Genomic DNA, 24014 nt, shown 5'->3' on the forward strand with positions numbered 1-24014 from the left:
GGTATTTCTGCTGAAGTGTACACATTAGAACCGGTCCATAGTGTAGCTCATTCGTTTTCTGCCAAATTCAAATTAACTAATTCAAGGATAACAATTCTGAATTGAGAAAATGTGGTAGGATATTAATAGTTACATTTCCCTGAAAACCAAAGGAAGTCTCGTAAGTCGTTGGTCTAAACCAGAGAATCCCAACACTTTGTTTCCTTCTAGGACAGCGTCCTAGTTGAAAACATGTGCGCTTAGTATCCGGTTTGTTTGTGCATGTAACTGAGTAAAGTCCATGGCTTGAACGAGATATAATTGAGCGCATTCATGTCGTCCAATAAAGCGAAAACCTAAATTTTTAAACGTGTTTATATTGTCAAGAAGACCTTTTCAGCTTCAAAAAGGTATGATCGTAACATAGTACAGCGCCATCACTAAGAAGAACAGTAAGGGGGAGGGGGGGAGGTAGCTATATCTTACTATAGGATGTTGTTCGTCATGATGATGTTCATGGTGGGACCCGTAGCATTTATATTTTAAAAAATAGTGGGAATCATTTATCTGGCGACCACCAATGACATCCATTTACTACTAAGATATTCCCGACCTCCAGATATCAAATCCTATTGTCAAATGTCACATGGGTCACTTGTGGAACTATAAGCGGTGTTAACATAATACGTTACAAAGGCATTACCGTACAATATGGCTAATGTGAACAGTATCGGTGATCTACTTGGTCATCCGAAGTTACTTGTGTCATTATAGTCGTCACAAATAAGTTAACCTGTTGAGCGCCTAGTGATAAAATACCCACATACGCAATAAACAGCAATTAGCACACGACAGCCCCGCAAGCCGAACGTGTTAAACGTGTACAGACTGTGTCCACCAGGTCTTTTTCTCAAGTGGATGAAGTAAAAACCGGAAATAATTTGCGAATGAAAATGTGATTTCCAATTAATACGACGTACTACTAAGAAATTATTGTCCCGAAACAGATTTGTGAAAAAATTTATAAACTTGATTCGGAGCTCCTTCTTTTCCGTTTAAACATATAGAAAACATACGAAAACACACACAGGGCTGCAGCCAAAAAGCGCTGGACGCCTAAGTATTTCAGAGAAGATTTTGATTTATAGAACTTCATTTAAATGTCTCACAGATTAGAATCACAAGTCACTGGACACTTTTACGCACCATAGAAATACCACCAGCATTTTGTCAAATATCTTGTTTAAGACAGTATCAGTAAGCTTAGACGGAAGGGCGAATGTCTTAGTTTGTGCCCAAATTAGAGAAATTATGTAGGAGTCTACCTGAAAATAAAAACAAGCGCTAACCTGATACCAGGAATTGGAAACGAAGAGACCAGGTTCATACACATGTTATAAGAACAATGGCTGCCCGGCTCGGAGAATGCTAAGTATGTGGTGATAGAAAAATACTGGCAGTACGTGCTGGAACTGATATTTCCCAAAGACAGATATAAATAAATGTGAGAAGTCACATATTTGGATGCAGCGACGTAAAGAAATGTAAGGAAAAGCCAGTTCAGAAGATGAGAATAAGTTGTTCTGTGGCCACCTTACTAAAATCCTTGTGTGTGCTGCAATTCGGGTCGGATGAAACCTATCTGACCTTGAACGCGTTCTTACGTTTGAAATACAAATTCAAGTAAATTCAATCGACCAGTCCCAGTTTCAGCCATCAGAGAACGGAGAAGACTCCACAAACAGAGAATAAACGTAAATATGACGGATATTGAAGTTTCGGCTAATCAACTTCAGTATCCGCGGCGAATTTGTTCAAATAGTAAATAAGACGAACGTGTGTGTGTGTCCAAAAATAATTGAAAGCACGGCGCCATTAGGAAAGCAGTCAGCAGGCAGATTTATAAGCGAATGAATGGATAAGTTGACAGAAGGTCTAAAGGCACCAGGTACGTGGTGGAACTGGCAAGAGATCGCCCAGGGTAGATCGATGAAACATATCCTGCGATTCTATGTTTGTGCGGAAAAAATGCAGTCTATCTAAAAACTCAAATGTCTAGTAGTTTTACACACCGCCCGTGGTAGCTTATCCCAGAAATAATTGCGTCAGAGACCTCAGGAAGCAAGGTGGTGGTCCGTTTCATCTTTTCGATTGTCCACAGTGTGGAGGAAAAAATGCAGTTATTTGCGCTCTGCTCAGCGCTGGCCTCTGTTCGTTTCTTCTCTTGTTCCGAAACTGTGCCTCGGTTTAAAGGCAGAAAAACAGAAAGGGGCACTGAATTCGCTAGCGTGCCTGACCATAATACGTGGCTATAATTGCAGCGTGCTAGCGTGCTGAAGGTATTACGAATCCTGGAGGAAAAGCAGGAGAAAAAGGGCTTCCAACGAACACAGATGGAACAGAGACATACTGTAATTTTGGGTTTTTATTAGGTCAGAAGAGGTGAGAGGAAAAAAAGACAAAGGGGGAAAAATCAGTAAAGAGCGATACGTAAAGACAGCTAACAGTTTTTCTCGATTTACATGTAGAGGTAATTCGCTGGCAAAAATCTTTTTTTTTTTAGCAGTGAACAATACATAACACTGTACTCATCTTTTAATCGCGTAAGTCATTATCTAGTACCACCGTTTTCAATATATTTTTTCCTATAATGCGTCCGCGAATGTGATACAGATTTTGATTTCGAGCAACCGTGAAGACGGTATGATGAGTAATGCCGACTACAGCCGGCGCCGCCTGTTCGCAGCCACTACATGCGCCAGATCCTGGAGGCGCTGCGCTACTGCCACGAGAACGACATCATCCACAGGGATATTAAGCCGCACTGCGTCCTGCTCGCCACGAAGGAGAACTCTGCACCCGTGAAGCTGGGCGGCTTCGGCGTCGCCATCCAGCTGCAGGACGGCCAGATGATCAACGGCGGTGAGTACACGACACACACTCCGTGCACCTTGCTGATTATTGCAGTAATTCGCAGCGCACCTACAGAAGTATATTGCTTCGTGCTCCGACGAACAACTGCGCTAAAGACACAGGCCATAAGACGAGCGCGCAGTGCAGTCACCTTGGTGTACTTATTAACTCGGTGTGGCACGTAATCCCGTTACTGTCACTGGCCACTCAAATGTAATTCGCGCACACTACGGGCAACCACAAGGTCACAGTTCATTTCATCGCGACGGCTTTACCTGGGATACTCCGTCATGGAATTAATGAAAACAAGAATTTCCTCCCAGGTGATGGTGTCAACCTCTACCACGAGTACAGTCGTGTACTGTGCAGGTTTCAGCCCATCCAACCTGCGTCTCGCATGCTGGCTCGCCTGTCCCGTCGTGCTGGAGACATGAGTGCAGCCCGCCGCACCACAGACGACGGTCTGTTATACAGGGTAATTATAAAGTCCGTGAAACGTTTCAAGAAATCTCTACAGATAAATGGCGAAGAACAAGCTAACAAACGATAGAGTACGTGAAAGACAACATCTGTCATTTTTTAATAATATTCATAAGTTTTACCTGTGGACCATTCGTAACAAGACAAACATATAATCGGTACTCCATTTCTACCGATATCCACAAAGAATATCAGAAGTGACTGAAACAGTAACGGCTGCGATATATTGTCGCAAGTCTTCAAGGTTCTGTGGTGGAGATGGAACATAGAATCTACCCGTGGTGTATCCACACAGGAAAAAGCGGCAAAGTGTCAAGTGTGGCGACCGTGGTGGCCACTATCGTAGCGCCGGGCCGGCGACTCTAACTCTGCCTACCCAGCCGTGTGGCAACGTCTCCTTCAAGTATTCTCGCGCATAGTTGTGGAAATGTGGAAAGGTGCCACCTTGTTGAAGTATGAGACACCTGCTATCAGCGTCACGTTCTCCCGGGAGACTTCAACAATGCAGCGTACCAAGGTACTTGATAGCGAAGAAGGGTCCATAAACTGTGTTTTGGACGCGGCACAGAACAAGTTAACTTTCTAGATAAATCCCGTCCGGATTATCTGCCCCCCCCCCCCCCCCGCATACGCGTCTTTTGTCGGTTCACGTTTCTCGAAGGATGAATGTATATTAATTTACGTGCCAAGTCGACATTTCCAAGACGTTTCTCCGTATCATTGCATAGCTGCAGATGGCGCAGTTTCTCATCATGGCTTATGGCTTACAGAAGTAGCAATTTGTATGGCTTCACGCTTAAACGCTTCCGAATGATCTTACGCAGTCTCTAGCTGAGAAATACTCAGTTCTGCACCAGCTCGATAGCTAGACCCTGTGGGATTTCGCAGTGTTACTTCGCTTCACCCGGCCCGACGTCACGCCTGTCGGCCGCAGAGTTCTGCATCGCACGAACAACTATCACCCTCGAATTTTTTCTAACATTTCACTGTGCTGCTACAAACATTTGAAGTAGCGTGAAACTTGTCACGGAAAGCTTTCTGCACGCTCTGTACCGACTAGCATAGGGCAAATTCTATCATACGAAATGCTTTCTCTACTGTTTTCAGCAACTACGGTCGGTGACGTCCTAGTTGGCTGTTCTCCCAACTAACGTGTCGGCTCCACGTTACAAAAAACTTAAGAGTTTTGTTTCATTATGTTTAGCCATTTACCTGTATGGATTTGTTAAAAGTTAAATATACGTTATAATTAGCCTGTATTACAGCAGACCACACGGCTGCGGTGTGGGCCCAGCTCACCACGAGAACACAGAAAGTGCCCTAACCCGCTGTCCTAGCAACTTCCTTCCCTGGAAGATGAGTCAAAATAAGCGAATGTGTGTGTGTCTGCTTATACGTAGATATTTAACCGTTTCTGAGAAAACTTTCAAATGGTTCAAATGGCTCTCAGCACTATGGGACTTTACATCTAAGGCAATCAGTCGCCTAGAACTTAGAACTACTTATACCTAACTAACCTAAGGACATCACACACATCCATGTCCGAGGCAGGATTCGAACCTGCGACCGTAGCGGTCGCGCAGTTCCAGACTGTAGCGCCTAGAACCGCTCGGCCACACCGTCCGGCTGAGAAAACTACTGCCAGAGTTTTCCAGGTATCTAATGTGCCTTCAACGGAACCAGTGGTACAGTTGTAGCGTCGAGTCTTCACACTTTCGCGTCCCTTGATCTAAACCCGAATATTACTTTTATTTTTCATTTATATACCTCAGTTCGTAGATTACCACCAACGCCGTGAAAGTATGGAATCTTGAGCAGTGTTAACGACTTCTCTTTCCCGAGTGAGATTCAAACGAAGAAATCTCGCTGTGGAAAACCTGCCTTCGCTCTTGGTGTTCCAAATTTCTACGCTTAGAATGTTTCTACAGTCGGTATCATCAGGGGAATGCACTAAATCTTCGTGAAGAATAAACATAAAAATAATATCTAAGAACTGAGAATTGATATAAAAGTGAAATACAAGAATATGAGAATTTGAAAAGATCGTAACCCCTGAAAATATAATACACGCTTCTGCGTGTATAACACTTATTGTGAAATCTACTGTAATTTTACAATTAATGCAAGGCCCTTGTATCCTCCAACTCGATAAGAAACATTCATGTAGAAATCTTATACGCACATGGGTAGATACATGAAAAATAAAATAAATAAAAACAATAAACGTGCTCGAACACAGGACGCAAAAGTGAGAGGCCGGAGTCGTGCGGTAGCGTTCTCGCTTCCCGCGCCCGGGTTCCCGGGTTCGATTCCCGGCGGGGTCAGGGATTTTCTCTGCCTCATGATGACTGGGTGTTGTGCGATGTCCTTAGGTTAGTTAGGTTTAAGTAGTTCAAAGTTCTATGGGACTGATGACCACAGCAGTTAAATCCCATAGTGCTCAGAGCCATTTGAACCATTTGAGAGGCCGGAAGTCTAGCGAGTTCGCTACGAGCTGGCGTGGGCTTACTACTAGCCAAAATGCATCTAAAATACGTCGAAAACTTCGATGGTTATTTTATCAGGAACGGTGGAGTACCCACGGATAAACACACACACACACATGTTCGCTCGTTTTGGTTCTTCTTCAACTGAGCGAAGTTCTTGGGAAATCAGGTTATGGCACTTCCTGTGATCTCCGCGTCAGCATATCGACTACTCCAGCCCTTTAACTGTCCGGAGGAGCGCCTCGCAAACGTCAGCAACGTCCATGACATACGGACGGAAAAATATGACTGACGTTGTGTGCCGCTTGATACCTTTAACTGTCGATGGACTCTCACACTGTGATTACCAGCTTATCACATGCAAGACAGATGTGAAGAATTCAACTATAGATGCGTCACGGAACTGCAGCAGCATCTAAGCGTAATGTGCATCACGAATATGAAAGTTGTTTATGATAAAATAAAAATGATTTTTGGTATTTTCAGGACCTCACGAGGATGTTTACTCCTTTTCAAGTGAGGACAGTTTTTTTATTTTTTTTTATTTTGCTGTTTTCACTTGCAAAAGTTATCTTCGCTTTATAGCAAGGCAGGTATCGGAAACGGCTAAGTATTGTCTGCAGTATGATACTTGCCAATCTCTGTCCGACTAGGATAAACGTCGTGAGTTACCAGAAGGCAGTCCCTCTGGCAAGACTTTTGCTACTATGTGATACGTTAACGTGAAAGTGTGTTATTCACCTTTATTGTGTATACAAGGACTGGATAAACACCGACCGCATCAGTGTTATTTGCGATAAGCTTGTCGTCTGTTTAAGAGATTTTCAACACTGTCCAGGGGTGCTTACAGTACACGTTATTAAGACCGGTCATAACTCGGCCTCGCGGCAAGACATCAAGAGCGTGCATTCAGAGCGGAGAGCGCCGCCTCAGCATCAAACAGGGGACTGGAAGTTGGGCACACCTCTCCTCTTCAGGCCCACACCAGCCGCGTTCCTCGAGCTGTGGCACCCGCGGCCTCGCGCCCCGACCGGATGGCAGTTCAGCAGCTCGAAGTTAATCCATTATACATAACGGCCTTCCTGCCGCGACGGTCAAATATACGACAAGAAAGCGAGCGGGGCGCGGGCAGGCGTTAAAAGTGAACAACGAGCTGCTTTATGGTCGCTGCGCTGGGGAGCCCACGTCGTCGCCGGCCCGTTTCGTGGTTCGTATCCGCCACGTCACAAACAACTCCAGGACTAGTTAAAGCAGCCTTGCTTCAGGGTTCTTCTCCATACGTCATTATCTTAAGACTCGTTGTCAGTTAAAAATAACACTGCTGTAGTATAACTTCCGTTGCAGATTGTCGTTACACACTACTGCAGTGGTCCTAACTCCGCAACGGTGCCAGAGCACTCAAGAAATAAGGTGTGAGGGAGAATGGGGTAATAAAAGGCACGTGGTAACTACAGTTTTCCATCATTTGCAGCTCGTGTCAGGAAGAAGAGCCCGCTCCAGTATGGTAACAACAAACGTTGTATGTTAAGTAATAGATGCGGTAATCGTCAATAGGGTAGTGCATCATGTGCTAGAGTATGCAACGTACATTTGTGAAATCGCTAACGTTTGTCAGCCAAGGGGCTCATTGGAGAAGTTCGACGTTATTATCTGTAAGTTGTAAGCACATCACCAAGGAGGGCGCAGTAGTACGTACTTCCAATTTGTCATTTGTCAGACGAAACTGGCAAAAGGAGGGCAGTCAGGATCACAGCGGTGTGGGAAAAGGGAACCGGTTCATAATACTTTCGGTATAATATTCTTCGTACATAAAGCATATGAAATGAAATGCGAGTGTCGTGGGGTCATAAAGTGAACAGATCAACATTCAGGGGCGTTGATGATTTAACCACAATGACAGCTTTGCAACAGAACAGTTCTTTTAGGAAGATCTGTAACAGAATTTTCAGTGCAAAATATTACTTGCCAACTACGGCGTATGTACGGAGTGCGTACTCGAAAAAGTAAACTAAAAAATTTTACGCGAAATAGTGCTGAAGCAGGGCGGAGAGGACATGTCACCATGGACATGAAAATAAAATATTCACTCTGAGCAGTGACAGTATCTAACGATAGTCCTACCGCTTAGAAGGCCTGCAACTTCTAACAATCGGCAGTCGGATTATTCGCGGATAGGATTAACCGAACAACCCACAGGTAACTTTCCCTAAAGGAATCAACTCTTATGACAAAGAAACGACGCATCGCGAAAAATTTACCGGAATGGAACGGAAATCGGTAAATGTGGTGTACATGTACAGACAAACAAATGCTTAGACTTTCAGGAAAAATGGGATGATTTTTTTCAGGAGAAATATCTTTATAATTTGAGCAAGTCAATAATGTGCTGGTCCAGCTCTGTCGCTTATGGAAGGAGTCATTTGGCTTAGCGTTGATTGATAGGGTTTTTGGATGTACTCCTGCGGGATAATGTGCCAAATTTTATCCAATTGGCGCGTTAGATAGTCAAACTCCACGTCGGGTTGCCCATAATGCTTCAAAAGTTCTCAATTGGGGAGAGATCCGGCAGCCTCGTTCGCCAAGGCGTACAAATGGGCTGCGGATCGCAACAAAATGAGTTCTGCTATGAGAAGTAATGCCACACCAGACCATCAGTCCTGGTTGTCGGGCCGTAAGGCGAGCGACAGACGGGTTGGTATCCCGAGGCGTCTCCAGAAACGTTGTCGCTGGTTATCAGTGCTCAGTTCGAAGCGGGACTCATCACTGCAGACAGTTCTACTCTACACAATGAGATTCCAGGCCGAAGACGTGTCTGGAGACGCCCCAGACAGCGGTGGGATACCAACCTGTCTGTCGCTCCCCTTACGGCCTGACAACCAGGAGTGATGACCTGGGATGCCACTTCTTTTCGTACCAGGACCTCTTCGGATGTCGGCCGTGGCACCTTTACAGCACAGGGTCGACGATATTCTACGACCCGTTTTGCTGCCTTCAATGGCAAGCCATCCTTGGCTTACATTTCAGCTAGGTATTGCCCGCCTGCACACGGCGAGAGTTTCTACTGCTTGCCTTCATGCTCGCGACACCGTCCCTTGGCCAGTAAGGTCGCTGGCTCCCTCCACAACTGACAGCATTTGGAGCATTCTGGATAGGGTCCTCCAACCAGCGTGCCAGTTCGACAGAATTTGGCACGATATCCCTCAAGAGGAAATTAAACAACTCCATCAATCAATACTAAGTCAAAAATGGTTCAAATGGTTCTGAGCACTATGGGACTTAACATCTGAGATCATCAGTCCCCTAGAACTTCGACCTACTTAAACCTAACTAACCTAAGGACATCACACACGTCCACGCCCGAGGCAGGATTCGAACCTGCGACCGTAGCGGTCGCGCGGTTCCAGACTGAAGCGCCTAGAACCGCTCGGCCACTACGGCCGGCCGATACCAAGTCGAATAACTGCTTGCATAGGGCCCAGTGGTGGACCAACACGTTATTGATTTGTTCATATTATGAAGCTCTTTTCTCTTAAATAAATCATCTAATTTTTCTGAAATTATAATCATTTGTTTGTCAGTTCGTGTACATCACATCTACTGATTTCCGTCACATTCAGACTACTGCCTCCTGGTGCGTCTCTTTTTGTCTTTGAATGAGTAAGAAATTTAATCACCACATTAAAAACTACGAAAATACCATGGGTAGTGCATCTAAAAGGTTGATGGCTAATGATGCACGACCCACTTAATCGATTGGTCAAAACCAGTCAAGACACTGTACATCCCAGCAACGCTATCGGAATCACTTCCACGTATACACCAATTCCAAGAAACTGAGTTGACAACAGTAGCGAAACAGAACTCATCCATCCAAGTATTCATGTCAGCGCAGTTACTGGACGTTGATGCGAACACACACCTTATAGTTACAAAACAGCACAATGTTTATGTCTAAAATTAAAAAATAGTGAGTAACAGCGACCAGGCTACTTTTTCCCATCTAAGTGGTTTCTCAGTCCAGGGCAGCACAGAATAAGAGTATTACATTAAAAATATTTCAAACGTTAGACCGTGAGCAATTCTTAAATGAATTTCCTTTTCTGTACAGGATAGCAAAAATGATAAACTTAACAATTATTTTTTCTATTTCCGCATGCTGCTGTTACCTACATGTCTAACCAAAATATAGATTTTGAGGCTATAGCATCACGAATTCTGCATGCGGTATACCATACAGGCCACCGATTTATTAAATTGTCCTACAAATAGTTCTAATCTCTTCCCCGTGGTTATTGATTTTACCGTTACAGAGAATGGCAGTTATTCATACATCCGTCGACCTTACAGAACCCAGCGATCGACTATCTAAAAGACAACCGATGCTTTCGCCTAAACAAAAGACAGACTGTTCCATTAATCCGTTCGGTATTTCATCGAACTGCATTGTTTGCTTGTGCTAATAGTCGACTATTCACTTGCAGATTTATGTCACATGTTACTGAAAGTTGAACTGTGACGCTTCTTTACGTAGCTCCGCCTACACACAGGCTGTGAGAAATGTGCACTCATGTTCGACAAGGCATGATAACTTCTCATTTGAAAGGTTAATGTTGAAATTCACAAACACTCAAGTAGAACCAACTCTGCTAGTGACGGCCAACTAGCCTTCGCGATGAAGTTCGGAACACGTGATACTCACAAAAGTGGCAGTCTCCTTTATTTGACTATCAACGGGCAACGGACAACTTCTTAGTGTGCCAAGTAGTGGAATCTTACCAACTTTCGCACTGCTGCACCAGGCAACGCCCTCTAGCGAACTACTCCCAATTTGATTCTTTATCGTAAGTGTCACTTAAACATCTTCCTTTCCTTTTTTAGTTCTACCTTTCATCAAATGTATTGCACTCTTAGAGTTCTCTGTTATTCTTAGCAGTACACCCGCTGTTTGGTTATAGTTAGAGTTTTTTCTTTAACTTGAATGTCTTACCCTGTCATCTCATTTTAGTCTATTATTTTTCCACTTTTTGTACGATGGTCTCCTCTTCTTGCGAACACACCGTTCAGTGGTTAAGGTAAATTGTAATGTTGTTGCAGGTAAGTGGCAAGTAATCAAATATTTAGAAAATCTGTTAATATTATACGCAAATTCAATAGTGACAAATAAGTGTTAACGTAATTAAATGAGTGTTAGTTTACGCAACGCAGAAAAACACGCTCCATTTCAATAAGGAGGACTTGTGTATAAACTGTGATTATTTATGGTAATTCAGCTGTCCCTGCCGATACCGTTTTATGCAACTCGCAATATTGTAGTTGGCCTCCAAAAATCACGTGAGAGATGTTCGTATTCTTTCGATCGCTACTCGCAAACTGTTGGTCCTACAGAAAAAATGAACGTGACCTTTTTGTAGGAAATTTAATATCAAGTTTGCATGCATGGCCATCGTCCGCAGCAATCACAGAAATATTCGTTTTGTAAATTAAAACTGCTTTTCATAGCAGCAAGAAACGGCTGTTTTTCTTTACAGAACTGAATTTAATGTAGTTCAACTTTGTACTGGAATAAATTTTCGTTGGAGGCCACACTTCTCCAGGTGTTCAAGAAAAACGCACAGAAGCGACCTACAGTCGTACCTTCATCCCCACACTCATCTCTCATCAGTGAGGATTTCTAGTATGTTGTTCGTGACACTTCGTCACACCACTGTACAGGAATTTCCGACACAAAGAACTATTCCCGATATTCAATCTTCTTTTTTGGTCTTCACTGAATGCCCTTACTACGCTGCCGGCATAGCCGAACACTTACACAGACCTCACTCTTAAGTTTGTAAAGTTTAACGAACATTTTGTGAATTTTAACAACGTAAAATAAACAATTATTCGTATTGTATTCGTCACGCTTTATGACATTGCTTAGGTTAAGTTTGGATCGAATTGTCAACGTAATTGGTTTTTGCGTAACGTTACAAAAGTCGTTTTTCTTTCATTAATCTCACGGGTACTTTTAAATTAATAATGTAACTAAAATAGACGATTATGTTGGTGGCGTAATAGCGACAGCAATGTAAACCAAGAGAGGTAGAATATCGGGAATAGCTTGTGTAGTCGGAAATTTTCGTACAGTGGTATGAGGGATTGCCACGAACGACATAATAGAAATCCTGACTGGTGAGGGATGAGTGTGGGGATGAAGATGCGTTTGGAAGTCACTTCTGTATGTTTTTCTTGAAGAAATGGTAAATTGTGGCCTCCAACGAAAATATATCCCAGTACAAAAAATTTAACTAAATTAAATTTCCCGCAAAAAGTCCTGTTCGATTTTTTTCTGTAGGACTACTAGTTCGCGCGTAGCGAAGAGCTACTAATTGGTAACCAGATTCACAACTAAGGGCAAAAATTCAAAGCAATGTGCTGAACACTGAAGTGAAATGGCTGACAGGCCAGTGGTTCTAATGTGCCAGACCTGTTATGAGAAACAATTTTAAAAAAAGTATTAACTTGTGGAATGGAAAAAAACTGTTTTGGCTGGAAATGACAATGAGAAGCAGCTGCACAAGATCTCTGTTCAGCTATTAAAGACCACTGCATTCGCCTTCGAGAGGAGTGCGTTTCAAAAGCCGCCTGCGGCCACCTAGAGCTAGGTTCTCCGTCTTTTCCACAAACCTTTCAAGGACGATGCCGTGATCATTTCTTCAAAAAGAACGCGATCCTTTTCTATTCCCATCCCCAGCCTATCCGAGCTTGAGCTCTATGTACAATGACTTCGTCGTTGGCGAGATGTTAGATCATAATCTGCCTTCCTTCCAAGTACGAAGTACCTCCGCTCGTTTTTGTAAAGTACTTAGTGTTCATTACAAGTCATTTATTATCGCTCAATCTATAGTTTTTAGAATTGTTGTGTTGCTGACAGGATTTAAATAGTCTCTCAAATAGGTTTCACTTAATGTTTCGGTTACATCGTGACAGAGAAATTTGATACTTCGATGGTTAGTCTGCCGGGGTCAGCAGTATACGGGTACGCTACTTCGACCATAAATTAAGAACCATTTGAATTAATATATTTCATGAGGATGAGTCCATATGGACATACCGTACATGATAATAAGTATTGCGTGTTAGATATTATCATTTTCTCACAAAATGAGGCAACAGATCTATGGGAAAGAATTAGTTGCACATTTTTTCTAGCACATAAATTACAGTAATTGTTTATAATTTACTTAGTGTACAAAGTAATGAAGATGGTGGTAAAATTGCAGTACGTAATTATAAAGTTAAGTTTCATAAAATTTGGCCATTTTTATTTGATAATTAATGATTGCTAGATCATCTTATAACCCTTTTCCCCTAAAGCAATGTACACATTTCCTTGTTTCAAGTAAATGAATGTCCCACACAAATGCTGAACCTACTGATACCACCTGTCTGGTTTGACCTATGATCTCACCACTATTCGTAAAATAGCGCCGTAGCAATAATTACTCGATTTCTTCGCGTGATGTCCCTTTCATTTGCTTAACCAAGTCTGAAGCAAACTGGTACTTTTAAACACAACCTAGACCTGGGGCTACGCTTCATATCAGTTTGTTAACGCAACTTGAATTCCAAAAAATAACAAAGAAGCACAAACGGCATTGTCAGTGTTTTGCTCTAACTTGTTTGTGCTCCTACGATATGACACGCCACAGCATAATTGTCATGGGTCAAATCAGACGTTTGATATCCGTAGAGTCAAACGGCCCAGTTTCGCTGAAAGTGGGGAACGATTTTTAAGTAGTATTTTAACAATGTTTTGTAACTTTCTTGCCACGAACAGGCCCTGGCTTGGGTAGCCACTGCTAGTACTAGTACTAGAGTTAAGCTACAGTAGTAGTACGTAAGTTGGAGTGGTAACTGAGCTGGTGTGTTTTCCTGCCCACAGAGAATCTTGTGAGAGAGAGCCGGCCAGGCCTGAGCCCCATGGGGCGGCTGTATTACAAGGCAGACCGCGAGGGTAAGCCCCAGTGTGCGCGCCTCTGCCTCTGCCTGTCCTCGGCCCCTCTTCCTGTGGTGTATGTGTATGAGGCACGCCGTCACGCACGCGGTTCTCTGCCCCTCTGGGCCTCCTCTACTCCTGCACTTTGTGGAACACCTTCACTGTATCACACCTAACTTCTTTACTATTGGGCACTATTTCTCACCTCTCTCTCTCACTACTAACTCTGTCTGTGTGTGTGTGTGTGTGTGTGTTCATTTTTTACGTAGATGGATTTTCAAAAGATCCTCGCTTCCATTTTCTTCTCTCAATAAGCTGCTGCTATCTGGGTAACTCTTCGGGACCTATGGACAACACCAGAACCAGTGCTTAGTAACATTCTATACCTGCGTTTCCACGGCGCTAGTCAGTTTTATGAACGACATCCGACTGAATCGTTTTTCTGCTGATACTCTTGAATAAGCATAGTAAGGCACTCTCATGTCGATAAATTTCGTAGGATAGACATACTGCCGACAGTTACAATGTTATTTCAGATGACGTTTAGCTCTCTTATGTGAACATCATTTCTCTTATGTTTGCGATTCAGCAGGCGGCACAGTGTTTCTTGCTATACCAGCGTTAAAGTGGTCGCAAGTGAGCGTAATTACGGTTGTTGGTGGCTTGGTCCAGTTTCTCTACGTAGCAACAGATTGCCGACACGTTTCGACAGCCTTACCTGTACAACTAGTGGCATCCAAAGATTGAGACGCACAGTGTTTGAATATCTCAATATTGCTACATACTTTTTCGAGAACCTGAACTCCAGCGTTCCGTCGGTTGCAGTAATACTGATTGGACGTAAGGCGTTCGCTATTTGACGAATGAAAATATAGTCACAGATTAGTATCGCAATGCTTTGACACTAACTTAAAGATACCAATGTTGGCTGTCATGTAAGACATTCGGTACCTATAGCGGATTAGTCCTCGTGTGGCGTTGAGTAAACTCTCAAATAAGACGGACTTGTTAATTTATTACTAACTACTCTACAGTCATAACATTATGCCTCTCTCAAACTTAGTCCTGAAAATGCGCTGAGCATATGACCCTTTGTTTGTTGCAATGTTCCTACTAATATAATAACAAACGGCTGGGGTTGTTTTGTGTATTTTCCGCTTTTGTGCCTGTTCTGGGTTGGGGTATGTGCCTACACGTTTTCAGCAGCTGTATTGATACCGTATGAGCTTTCATTTATGTTGTATTACGGGAAAGCCAATGAACAAATAAATAACTCCTATAAAATAACACTAAAATAATGAAGACATAATACAAATCAGTAACACAAAATATGATAAATAAAGAATAACTACAGCATAATATACACTCCTGGAAATTGAAATAAGAACACCGTGAATTCATTGTCCCAGGAAGGGGAAACTTTATTGACACATTCCTGGGGTCAGATACATCACATGATCACACTGACAGAACCACAGGCACATAGACACAGGCAACAGAGCATGCACAATGTCGGCACTAGTACAGTGTATATCCACCTTTCGCAGCAATGCAGGCTGCTATTCTCCCATGGAGACGATCGTAGAGATGCTGGATGTAGTCCTGTGGAACGGCTTGCCATGCCATTTCCACCTGGCGCCTCAGTTGGACCAGCGTTCGTGCTGGACATGCAGACCGCGTGAGATGACGCTTCATCCAGTCCCAAACATGCTCAGTGGGGGACAGATCCGGAGATCTTGCTGGCCAGGGTAGTTGACTTACACCTTCTAGAGCACATTGGGTGGCACGGGATACATGCGGACGTGCATTGTCCTGTTGGAACAGCAAGTTCCCTTGCCGGTCTAGGAATGGTAGAACGATGGGTTCGATGACGGTTTGGATGTACCGTGCACTATTCAGTGTCCCCTCGACGATCACCAGTGGTGTACGGCCAGTGTAGGAGATCGCTCCCCACACCATGATGCCGGGTGTTGGCCCTGTGTGCCTCGGTCGTATGCAGTCCTGATTGTGGCGCTCACCTGCACGGCGCCAAACACGCATACGACCATCATTGGCACCAAGGCAGAAGCGACTCTCATCGCTGAAGACGACACGTCTCCATTCGTCCCTCCATTTCACGCCTGTCGCGACACCACTGGAGGCGGGCTGCACGATGTTGGGGCGTGAGCGGAAGACGGCCTAACGGTGTGCGGGACCGTAGCCCAGCTTCATGGAGACGGTTGCGAATGGTCCTCGCCGATACCCCAGGAGCAACAGTGTCCCTAATTTGCTGGGAAGTGGCGGTGCGGTCCCCTACGGCACTGCGTAGGATCCTACGGTCTTGGCGTGCATCCGTGCGTCGCTGCGGTCCGGTCCCAGGTCGACGGGCACGTGCACCTTCCGCCAACCACTGGCGACAACATCGATGTACTGTGGAGACCTCACGCCCCACGTGTTGAGCAATTCGGCGGTACGTCCACCCGGCCTCCCGCATGCCCACTATACGCCCTCGCTCAAAGTCCGTCAACTGCACATACGGTTCACGTCCACGCTGTCGCGGCATGCTACCAGTGTTAAAGACTGCGATGGAGCTCCGTATGCCACGGCAAACTGGCTGACACTGACGGCGGCGGTGCACAAATGCTGCGCAGCTAGCGCCATTCGACGGCCAACATCGCGGTTCCTGGTGTGTCCGCTGTGCCGTGCGTGTGATCATTGCTTGTACAGCCCTCTCGCAGTGTCCGGAGCAAGTATGGTGGTTCCGACACACCGGTGTCAATGTGTTCTTTTTTCCATTTCCAAGAGTGTAGATGCCACTTTAGAAAGAATTTATTGTGGACTATTTTATAGTAAGTGTTGTTTATGGACTGCAACTAATCTGCATTTTATGCTAAACATAAATTTATATATGCAAATAAGTATGTCTTGATGAGTATTTTTCATTGTTCTGAAACTGTTTTTTGGTTCCTCCGTAGAGAATCTTTTGACTGTGGTATACGTTGAACTCAAAGATGTATGTCAACTTATTCTTCTTATATGGTATTGTTTATTTTCATAGCGTAGCTAGTACCTGTTGTATTATGTTATTACGGCTACTAGTTGACTGCTTAACAGTGTGGTTAATTCAAGACGATCAGAATGAGAAATTTCCACCTCGTGTGTGGATTCGATTCTTCAATCGCTTCAGAACTACTTCTAAGGTGGCTTAAATGTCGTTACACACCTGTAATCGCCTAGCTGTATCAGTGGCATAAATACGGCGTAAACTGTTAAAATGCTTCTTGAGTACTACCTAGATTGGGAAGACGCTTGACTCTGGTAACTTTTCGAACAGAGTTCAGTGCGCGGTTATATCAGTTCGAATTATGGATGGTAGAACAAATTCATAAATCTGTAGCCAATGTTATTGCGAGATTCTCAAAAAAGATGACCATAATCACATTCACACAAATATTCTTTAATTTTACACATCAAATTTAATCCCTTTTCGACACCAGTTACAATAAACTTGCGTAGTTAAATTAGATGGTAATTCTCTGCAGTGGTAACTGCGAGCCAGTTGATTTGGAATATGCACATAATAACCTGCATGCATGAATGAGATTGTAATATGACGTACAGTAACTGTAAAATAACAGTCGTGTTACATGTCTAGAGAGACTAAAACGACGATAATTACTTGTCTCTCCCTGTGTAGAAATCACGTAATGTACGAGCATTAGGGATTGTGGACAGTGTGGCATAAGGTGGTTTGGATCGGTCGGGAAGCCCAAGTGGTCAAGGCGACGGCTCGCTTTAAGCGGGAAATCCGGATCGGAGTCCCGGTCTGGCACAAATTTTCATGTGTCACTAATAAATTGTGCAGATGACGTCAAATGAGATTCGCAGTTTGCGAACCAGTTTGGTACCTTTGATTTAGCTTCACCTATAGTCTCTCGTTTTTGTACTGTCTTGAGCTTCGTATCCTACTTCCACAGATATGTCGTACGATCTGTGCTGGCCGTGTTCTTCAGTAACTGGATTATCCAGTACACTTTGGAACTTGTTGTAGTTCGCTTTTTTCGATATTACATTTGCGTCGAAATCGGACTTTCTGTGGACTGACATAGTGCGTTACTTGATACGGGAAAGGTTTATGTTGAGTGAATCGTACTGGTGGGTAAAGACCTATTAAGCGTTGTTGTTGTTGTTTACACGTTGATTGTTGAAAAAGAGGTACGGGTTTTATACAGTTCGCCATCTTCCATACAGGTGGACGCAAGGAGTTGATCGTCGTGCTTCAGCTCCAAGTTGTACCCATTGTTAGCGTCTTTAGGGTAGCCTCATAAGGTGCTGTGGCTGTAGAGGTCAGCGTACAGTCATGTACTTCAACAGTCTGCACTTCCATAACACGCGAGTCTTGGACGCTTGTTGACTGGATCTGTAGCCTAGTTTTGGCAAACATGTTGAGAGCGAAACAAACTAGAAATGGTTTAATACATTACGAATGCTACAATCATTTATCCGTGTTCCGTTCCAGCTGACTTACTAATGAACTACTTGGAATGGAACTGCAAGTAACTGAAATCTTGAGATCGACAGTCCGTAAGTTACGCGGCCCTTAAGTGTGGCTCAGGTAGGGTTGGCCAACGAACCTACACTCCTGGAAATGGAAAAAAGGACACATTGACACCGGTGTGTCAGACCCACCATACTTGCTCCGGACACTGCGAGAGGGCTGTACAAGCAATGATCACACGCACGGCACAGCGGACACACCAGGAACCGCGGTGTTGGCCGTCGAATGGCGCTAGCTGCGCAGCATTTGTGCACCGCCGCCGTCAGTGTCAGCCAGTTTGCCGTGGCATACGGAGCTCCATCGCAGTCTTTAACACTGGTAGCATGCCGCGACAGCGTGGACGTGAACCGTATGTGCAGTTGACGGACTTTGAGCGAGGGCGTATTGTGGGCATGCGGGAGGCCGGGTGGACGTACCGCCGAATTGCTCAACACGTGGGGCGTGAGGTCTCCACAGTACATCGATGTTGTCGCCAGTGGTCGGCGGAAGGTGCACGTGCCCGTCGACCTGGGACCGGACCGCAGCGACGCACGGATGCACGCCAAGACCGTAGGATCCTACGCAGTGCCGTAAGGGACCGCACCGCCACTTCCCAGCAAATTAGGGACACTGTTGCTCCTGGGGTATCGGCGAGGACCATTCGCAACCGTCTCCATGAAGCTGGGCTACGGTCCCGCACACCGTTAGGCCGTCTTCCGCTCACGCCCCAACATCGTGCAGCCCGCCTCCAGTGGTGTCGCGACAGGCGTGAATAGAGGGACGAATGGAGACGTGTCGTCTTCAGCGATGAGAGTCGCTTCTGCCTTGGTGCCAATGATGGTCGTATGCGTGTTTGGCGCCGTGCAGGTGAGCGCCACAATCAGGACTGCATACGACCGAGGCACACAGGGCCAACACCCGGCATCATGGTGTGGGGAGCGATCTCCTACACTGGCCGTACACCACTGGTGATCGTCGAGGGGACACTGAATAGTGCACGGTACATCCAAACCGTCATCGAACCCATCGTTCTACCATTCCTAGACCGGCAAGGGAACTTGCTGTTCCAACAGGACAATGCACGTCCGCATGTATCCCGTGCCACCCAACGTGCTCTAGAAGGTGTAAGTCAACTACCCTGGCCAGCAATATCTCCGGATCTGTCCCCCATTGAGCATGTTGGGGACTGGATGAAGCGTCGTCTCACGCGGTCTGCACGTCCAGCACGAACGCTGGTCCAACTGAGGCGCCAGGTGGAAATGGCATGGCAAGCCGTTCCACAGGACTACATCCAGCATCTCTACGATCGTCTCCATGGGAGAATAGCAGCCTGCATTGCTGCGAAAGGTGGATATACACTGTACTAGTGCCGACATTGTGCATGCTCTGTTGCCTGTGTCTATGTGCCTGTGGTTCTGTCAGTGTGATCATGTGATGTATCTGACCCCAGGAATGTGTCAATAAAGTTTCCCCTTCCTGGGACAATGAATTCACGGTGTTCTTATTTCAATTTCCAGGAGTGTATAAAGCATATTACAAAACTGACGTGGAACTGCCACGTGACGTCAGTCAAGCCGCTTTACTGATATTTTACCTTCTAGTAATAGTGTCGTATGTCGGTTCCTCCAGTGGAGCCTCTTTCAAAACTCCACTTGAAGTAATTTTCTTTTAATGCCAACCCTTACAAAACGTAATTCTGGGATGGACTATTTTTACACCTGGGCTTGAAGTTCTGAGACAGGGCTAGCAGCATGTTGCTAAGGTGTGTTTGCCCTTAAAAACTGCATCAGAATTCCGGTTCTTGCGCATCGTATTCTTACGACAGCTCTCTAGGAATTTCCTGAGACCGCTATCTGACTTTCCGTTCTCGGGCGCTCAGGCGTCGCATCGCGCGACAGTGTATGCCTTTGGCCGTGGTGTGTTACATCGAATTCAGATTGCAGCGCTTAATCAAAACTGAAATACCTCGCGATCCTCAGTACAGGATGACGTTTACACCAGTTGAGCTTAAATAAAAGAATGCAAACATACAAGGTATGCTCCAACTATGCTCCAACTATGCTCCAACCTTCGTTCTTATCTTCATTAACTATTGTGATTAAAGAAATTGACAAACTGAAAATAAGCCTGGTCAGTGAGGTCACATATCACCTCCATGTCTCAACTTGCCACTTATTTTTCCCCTGGTAATGATTTGTTAATATGAAAACTCTATTTTCACAGTGGCACGGAGTCCACGCTGAGCAGGGTAAGTAATTTTTAAGATAGGAGGAGGGCAAGAGCATAGTCAGAGGGCAACAGGATCATGCCTAGTAAAGCAGTGAGGCGATCAAACCAGCCTCCAGATCTACGTTTTACGTCAAAATGAAGATGAAATATGTAGTAGTTATTTAAAAAGCATACAACCAAAAAGCTTTTTTTTCCTGTGTAGAAACGAAGATCATTTATTGTGTACCACACCAGCTTCAATGTAAATAAATGTTTTCTCTTAATGTAATCGGCCAGAGGAAATACTAGTTTCCTTATTACATAGCATAACATAATTTCATTGCTCTTAATTTTATTTTTGCTTTATACAGCAAAACTAACAATATTCGTGTTAATTTAAATTCAGTTCGGATCTTCACGTATTTCTATATAGTTCTATTTCATCCTCTTAGAAAATATAATCTGCTTGCATCGTACTAAACAAAAAGCCAGTTTTATACATAATTCAGATTATGATTTTGAAAGCTTTATTTTCATACATCCAAAAGATGGGAGTATATTCAAAACAGTTTACGATTTCTGTGTATTTCTAACTTCCACACAAATAGGAAAATTTCTGACCATTTTTGTATCCAGATGTGTTAAAATCTTTCCACGGAAACAGATGACAGTAGGCTTGATAAGCCTGTACTCAGCACGCATACTGTCCAGTCCTTCGCGTGGCCAGCGCTGGGTGTAGCCTAACGATTAGGCAACCCGCCGGAGACAGCTGTGTTGCGGAACACTCAAGCTGTTTTCCATGCTTCATCAAGAATTTGCGTGAGGGAAGCTCGGTATTTTGAGGGAGTCTTCATCCATTGTGACAACAGCTTTAATGAAAACATAGCTTAGAGTCGTGTCTTGGTTCAGTCTGATCCGCGGATGACACCACATCAGACAAACAACTGTGACATATACATAAGATCGAGGCGCCGCCTCAAATATACTTCATGTAATTTATCGGCAGGGAAACATTTTATTTAAATACCTTGGGAATTAGAAAACCACTTCAGCTGTATGAAAATCATTTTCTTTGGACTCACTGACGGTTTCGTGGCATTACTACCACATCTTCAGGTGAATATTACGTACGTATGTCAGTTCTAAACGAATTAACCTGTATGATTTTTTTTTTTTAAACAAAGGCTACAATTAACGGGAGCACAGCAAAGTTAAAGAAAATTATGCGACACGCGAGTTACTGAAAGAAAGGGCAGCCATTGATTCTACAACAGCTACTGGCAATGAATGCTGAGAATAATGAAAAGAAAAAACATTAAATATGCGAAAAAATCACCTAATGCAAGTTTGGCCAGTTTTCACAGCTTGTTTTCAAGGAATTATCTAAACAAGATTACAGGAATAGAGAAAAAGGATCTATCGCTCTCGATGCTCTTTCTGATTCTGTTGCTAATGTCACCGTCCTCGATGAGACAATTAAAACCTAATGTTCCTCCTTTCTTGGCTTCAGAATTTTTCCGACGAGGTAACAAATTCTGGCAAGCAGTATGGGCGGGTACCAGTCAACTTACATTGTCTAGACGTCCTGAGCGGGGGCCCCTTCTAGTTTCAACGCTATGTCTTGTGAAAACAAAACAGTTCATGCAATTAATTTTTGTAACAGCACACCTAATTTTACGCCTGTTAGCTTCACGCTTTGTGTTAAATGTTTTAGGTGCCTAAGTTCCGTTACCACTCGACAGGTTTCAGACTCAACAAAGATATCACCGGGAACGAGGGACTAGCAACAGATTCAAAAACTCACAGTGGTGATACTGTTTCAATTTGTTACTGGCGAGTGGCAGTATGTTTTCAGCAGTTTGATGATAAATGCAAAATGTTCGTAGTAGATATAATCATTACTTAGCAAGAGAATCCTCATTTTTGGACTACCACCACTAGCTTAACACGATCGCTCAAGATATCTCTTTCGCAGTAAACATTCCTGTTCATATTCGACTGCATGAACTCCTCGTTGTAAAGAGGGGCGCCATGTTGGATCTCCGACGTTGATGTCTTGTCTGAGGGGGTTACTCTATGGCTTGTTCTAGGTTATTTTAGGCGAGTGCGGAGATCGTTCCTTAAGAAAAGCATCCTCGTTGTCATTCCATCATTCATTCACAAATGACCTAGTGCTCTGAGTCTAATTATCTTGCACTCGAAAGAGAAAGAAGAAGATTGCAACTCTTCAATGATTTACTTCTGTTACTTGTACGTCAAAACGAAAAACATAACGAAAAATTTCCAAAGTATGAGTCAGTGTGTCATACTCCATCGGTCTCTAACTGCATTGATAAACGCGACGTCAACAGCGCCTTCTTTTACACTAACACTACTACAAATGTAATTCTGTCAGAGACAGCAAAGGACTTGGAAGAGCAGTTGAATGGAATGGACAGTGTCTTGAAAGGAGGATATAAGATGAACATCAACAAAAGCAAAACAAGGATAATGGAATGTAGTCTAATTAAGTCGGGTGATGCTGAGGAATTAGATTAGGAAATGAGGCACTTAAAGTAGTAAAGGAGTTTTGCTATTTGGGGAGCAAAATAACTGATGATGGTCGAAGTAGAGAGGATATAAAATGCAGGCTGGCAATGGCAAGGAAAGCGTTTCTGAAGAAGAGAAATTTGTTAACATCCAGTATTGATTTAAGTGTCAGGAAGTCATTTCTGAAAGTATTCGTATGGAGTGTAGCCATGTATGGAAGTGAAACATGGACGATAACCAGTTTGGACAAGAAGAGAAAAGAAGCTTTCGAAATGTGGTGCTACAGAAGAATGCTGAAGATAAGGTGGGTAGATCACGTAACTAATGAGGAGGTATTGAATAGGATTGGGGAGAAGAGAAGTTTGTGGCACAACTTGACTAGAAGAAGGGATCGGTTGGTAGGACATGTTCTGAGGCATCAAGGGATCACCAATTTAGTATTGGAGGGCAGCGTGGAGGGTAAAAATCGTAGAGGGAGACCAAGAGATGAATACACTAAGCAGATTCAGAAGGAGGTAGGTTGCAGTAGGTACTGGGAGATGAAGAAGCTTGCACAGGATAGAGTAGCATGGAGAGCTGCATCAAACCAGTCTCAGGACTGAAGACCACAACAACAACAACAACAAAAACAACAACTACTACTACTACTACTACTACTACTACAAACGGTTTAGTCACCGTGCTGAACGATTACATGACATGCACGTGGTTAATGATGGCGATGGCAACGTGCGCCAGTTTAAAATAAAAAAAAATAAGAAAACAGTCGGGGTTGCATTCTCTGACTGAGATTATAAAGGAGCATACAAAAGGATATCGAGGGAATTGATTTAGCTTCTAAATTACAAAAATCGAACAACATTAATTTGTATTCGGTGAGGTTCTGAAAAGGAATAATACATGGTTATTGCTGTAGTTATACAGA

The 24014-nt window shown here is 43.9% G+C and overlaps 1 protein-coding gene across 1 annotated transcript in view; it reads left to right on the plus strand.

Moving 5' to 3' along the window:
- LOC124769265 (peripheral plasma membrane protein CASK-like) overlaps positions 1 to 24014 on the plus strand; it is a 698413-nt gene that overhangs the window by 157133 nt on the left and 517266 nt on the right. Inside the window, exons 4-5 of the mRNA XM_047249162.1 lie at positions 2726 to 2901; positions 13783 to 13854. Coding sequence (XP_047105118.1) covers positions 2726 to 2901; positions 13783 to 13854 — 248 coding nt within the window. The remainder of the gene's footprint in view (positions 1 to 2725; positions 2902 to 13782; positions 13855 to 24014) is intronic.

The sequence above is a fragment of the Schistocerca piceifrons genome, chromosome 1 (assembly GCF_021461385.2).
Source record: "Schistocerca piceifrons isolate TAMUIC-IGC-003096 chromosome 1, iqSchPice1.1, whole genome shotgun sequence".
NCBI classification, from domain to species: Eukaryota; Metazoa; Arthropoda; class Insecta; order Orthoptera; family Acrididae; genus Schistocerca; species Schistocerca piceifrons.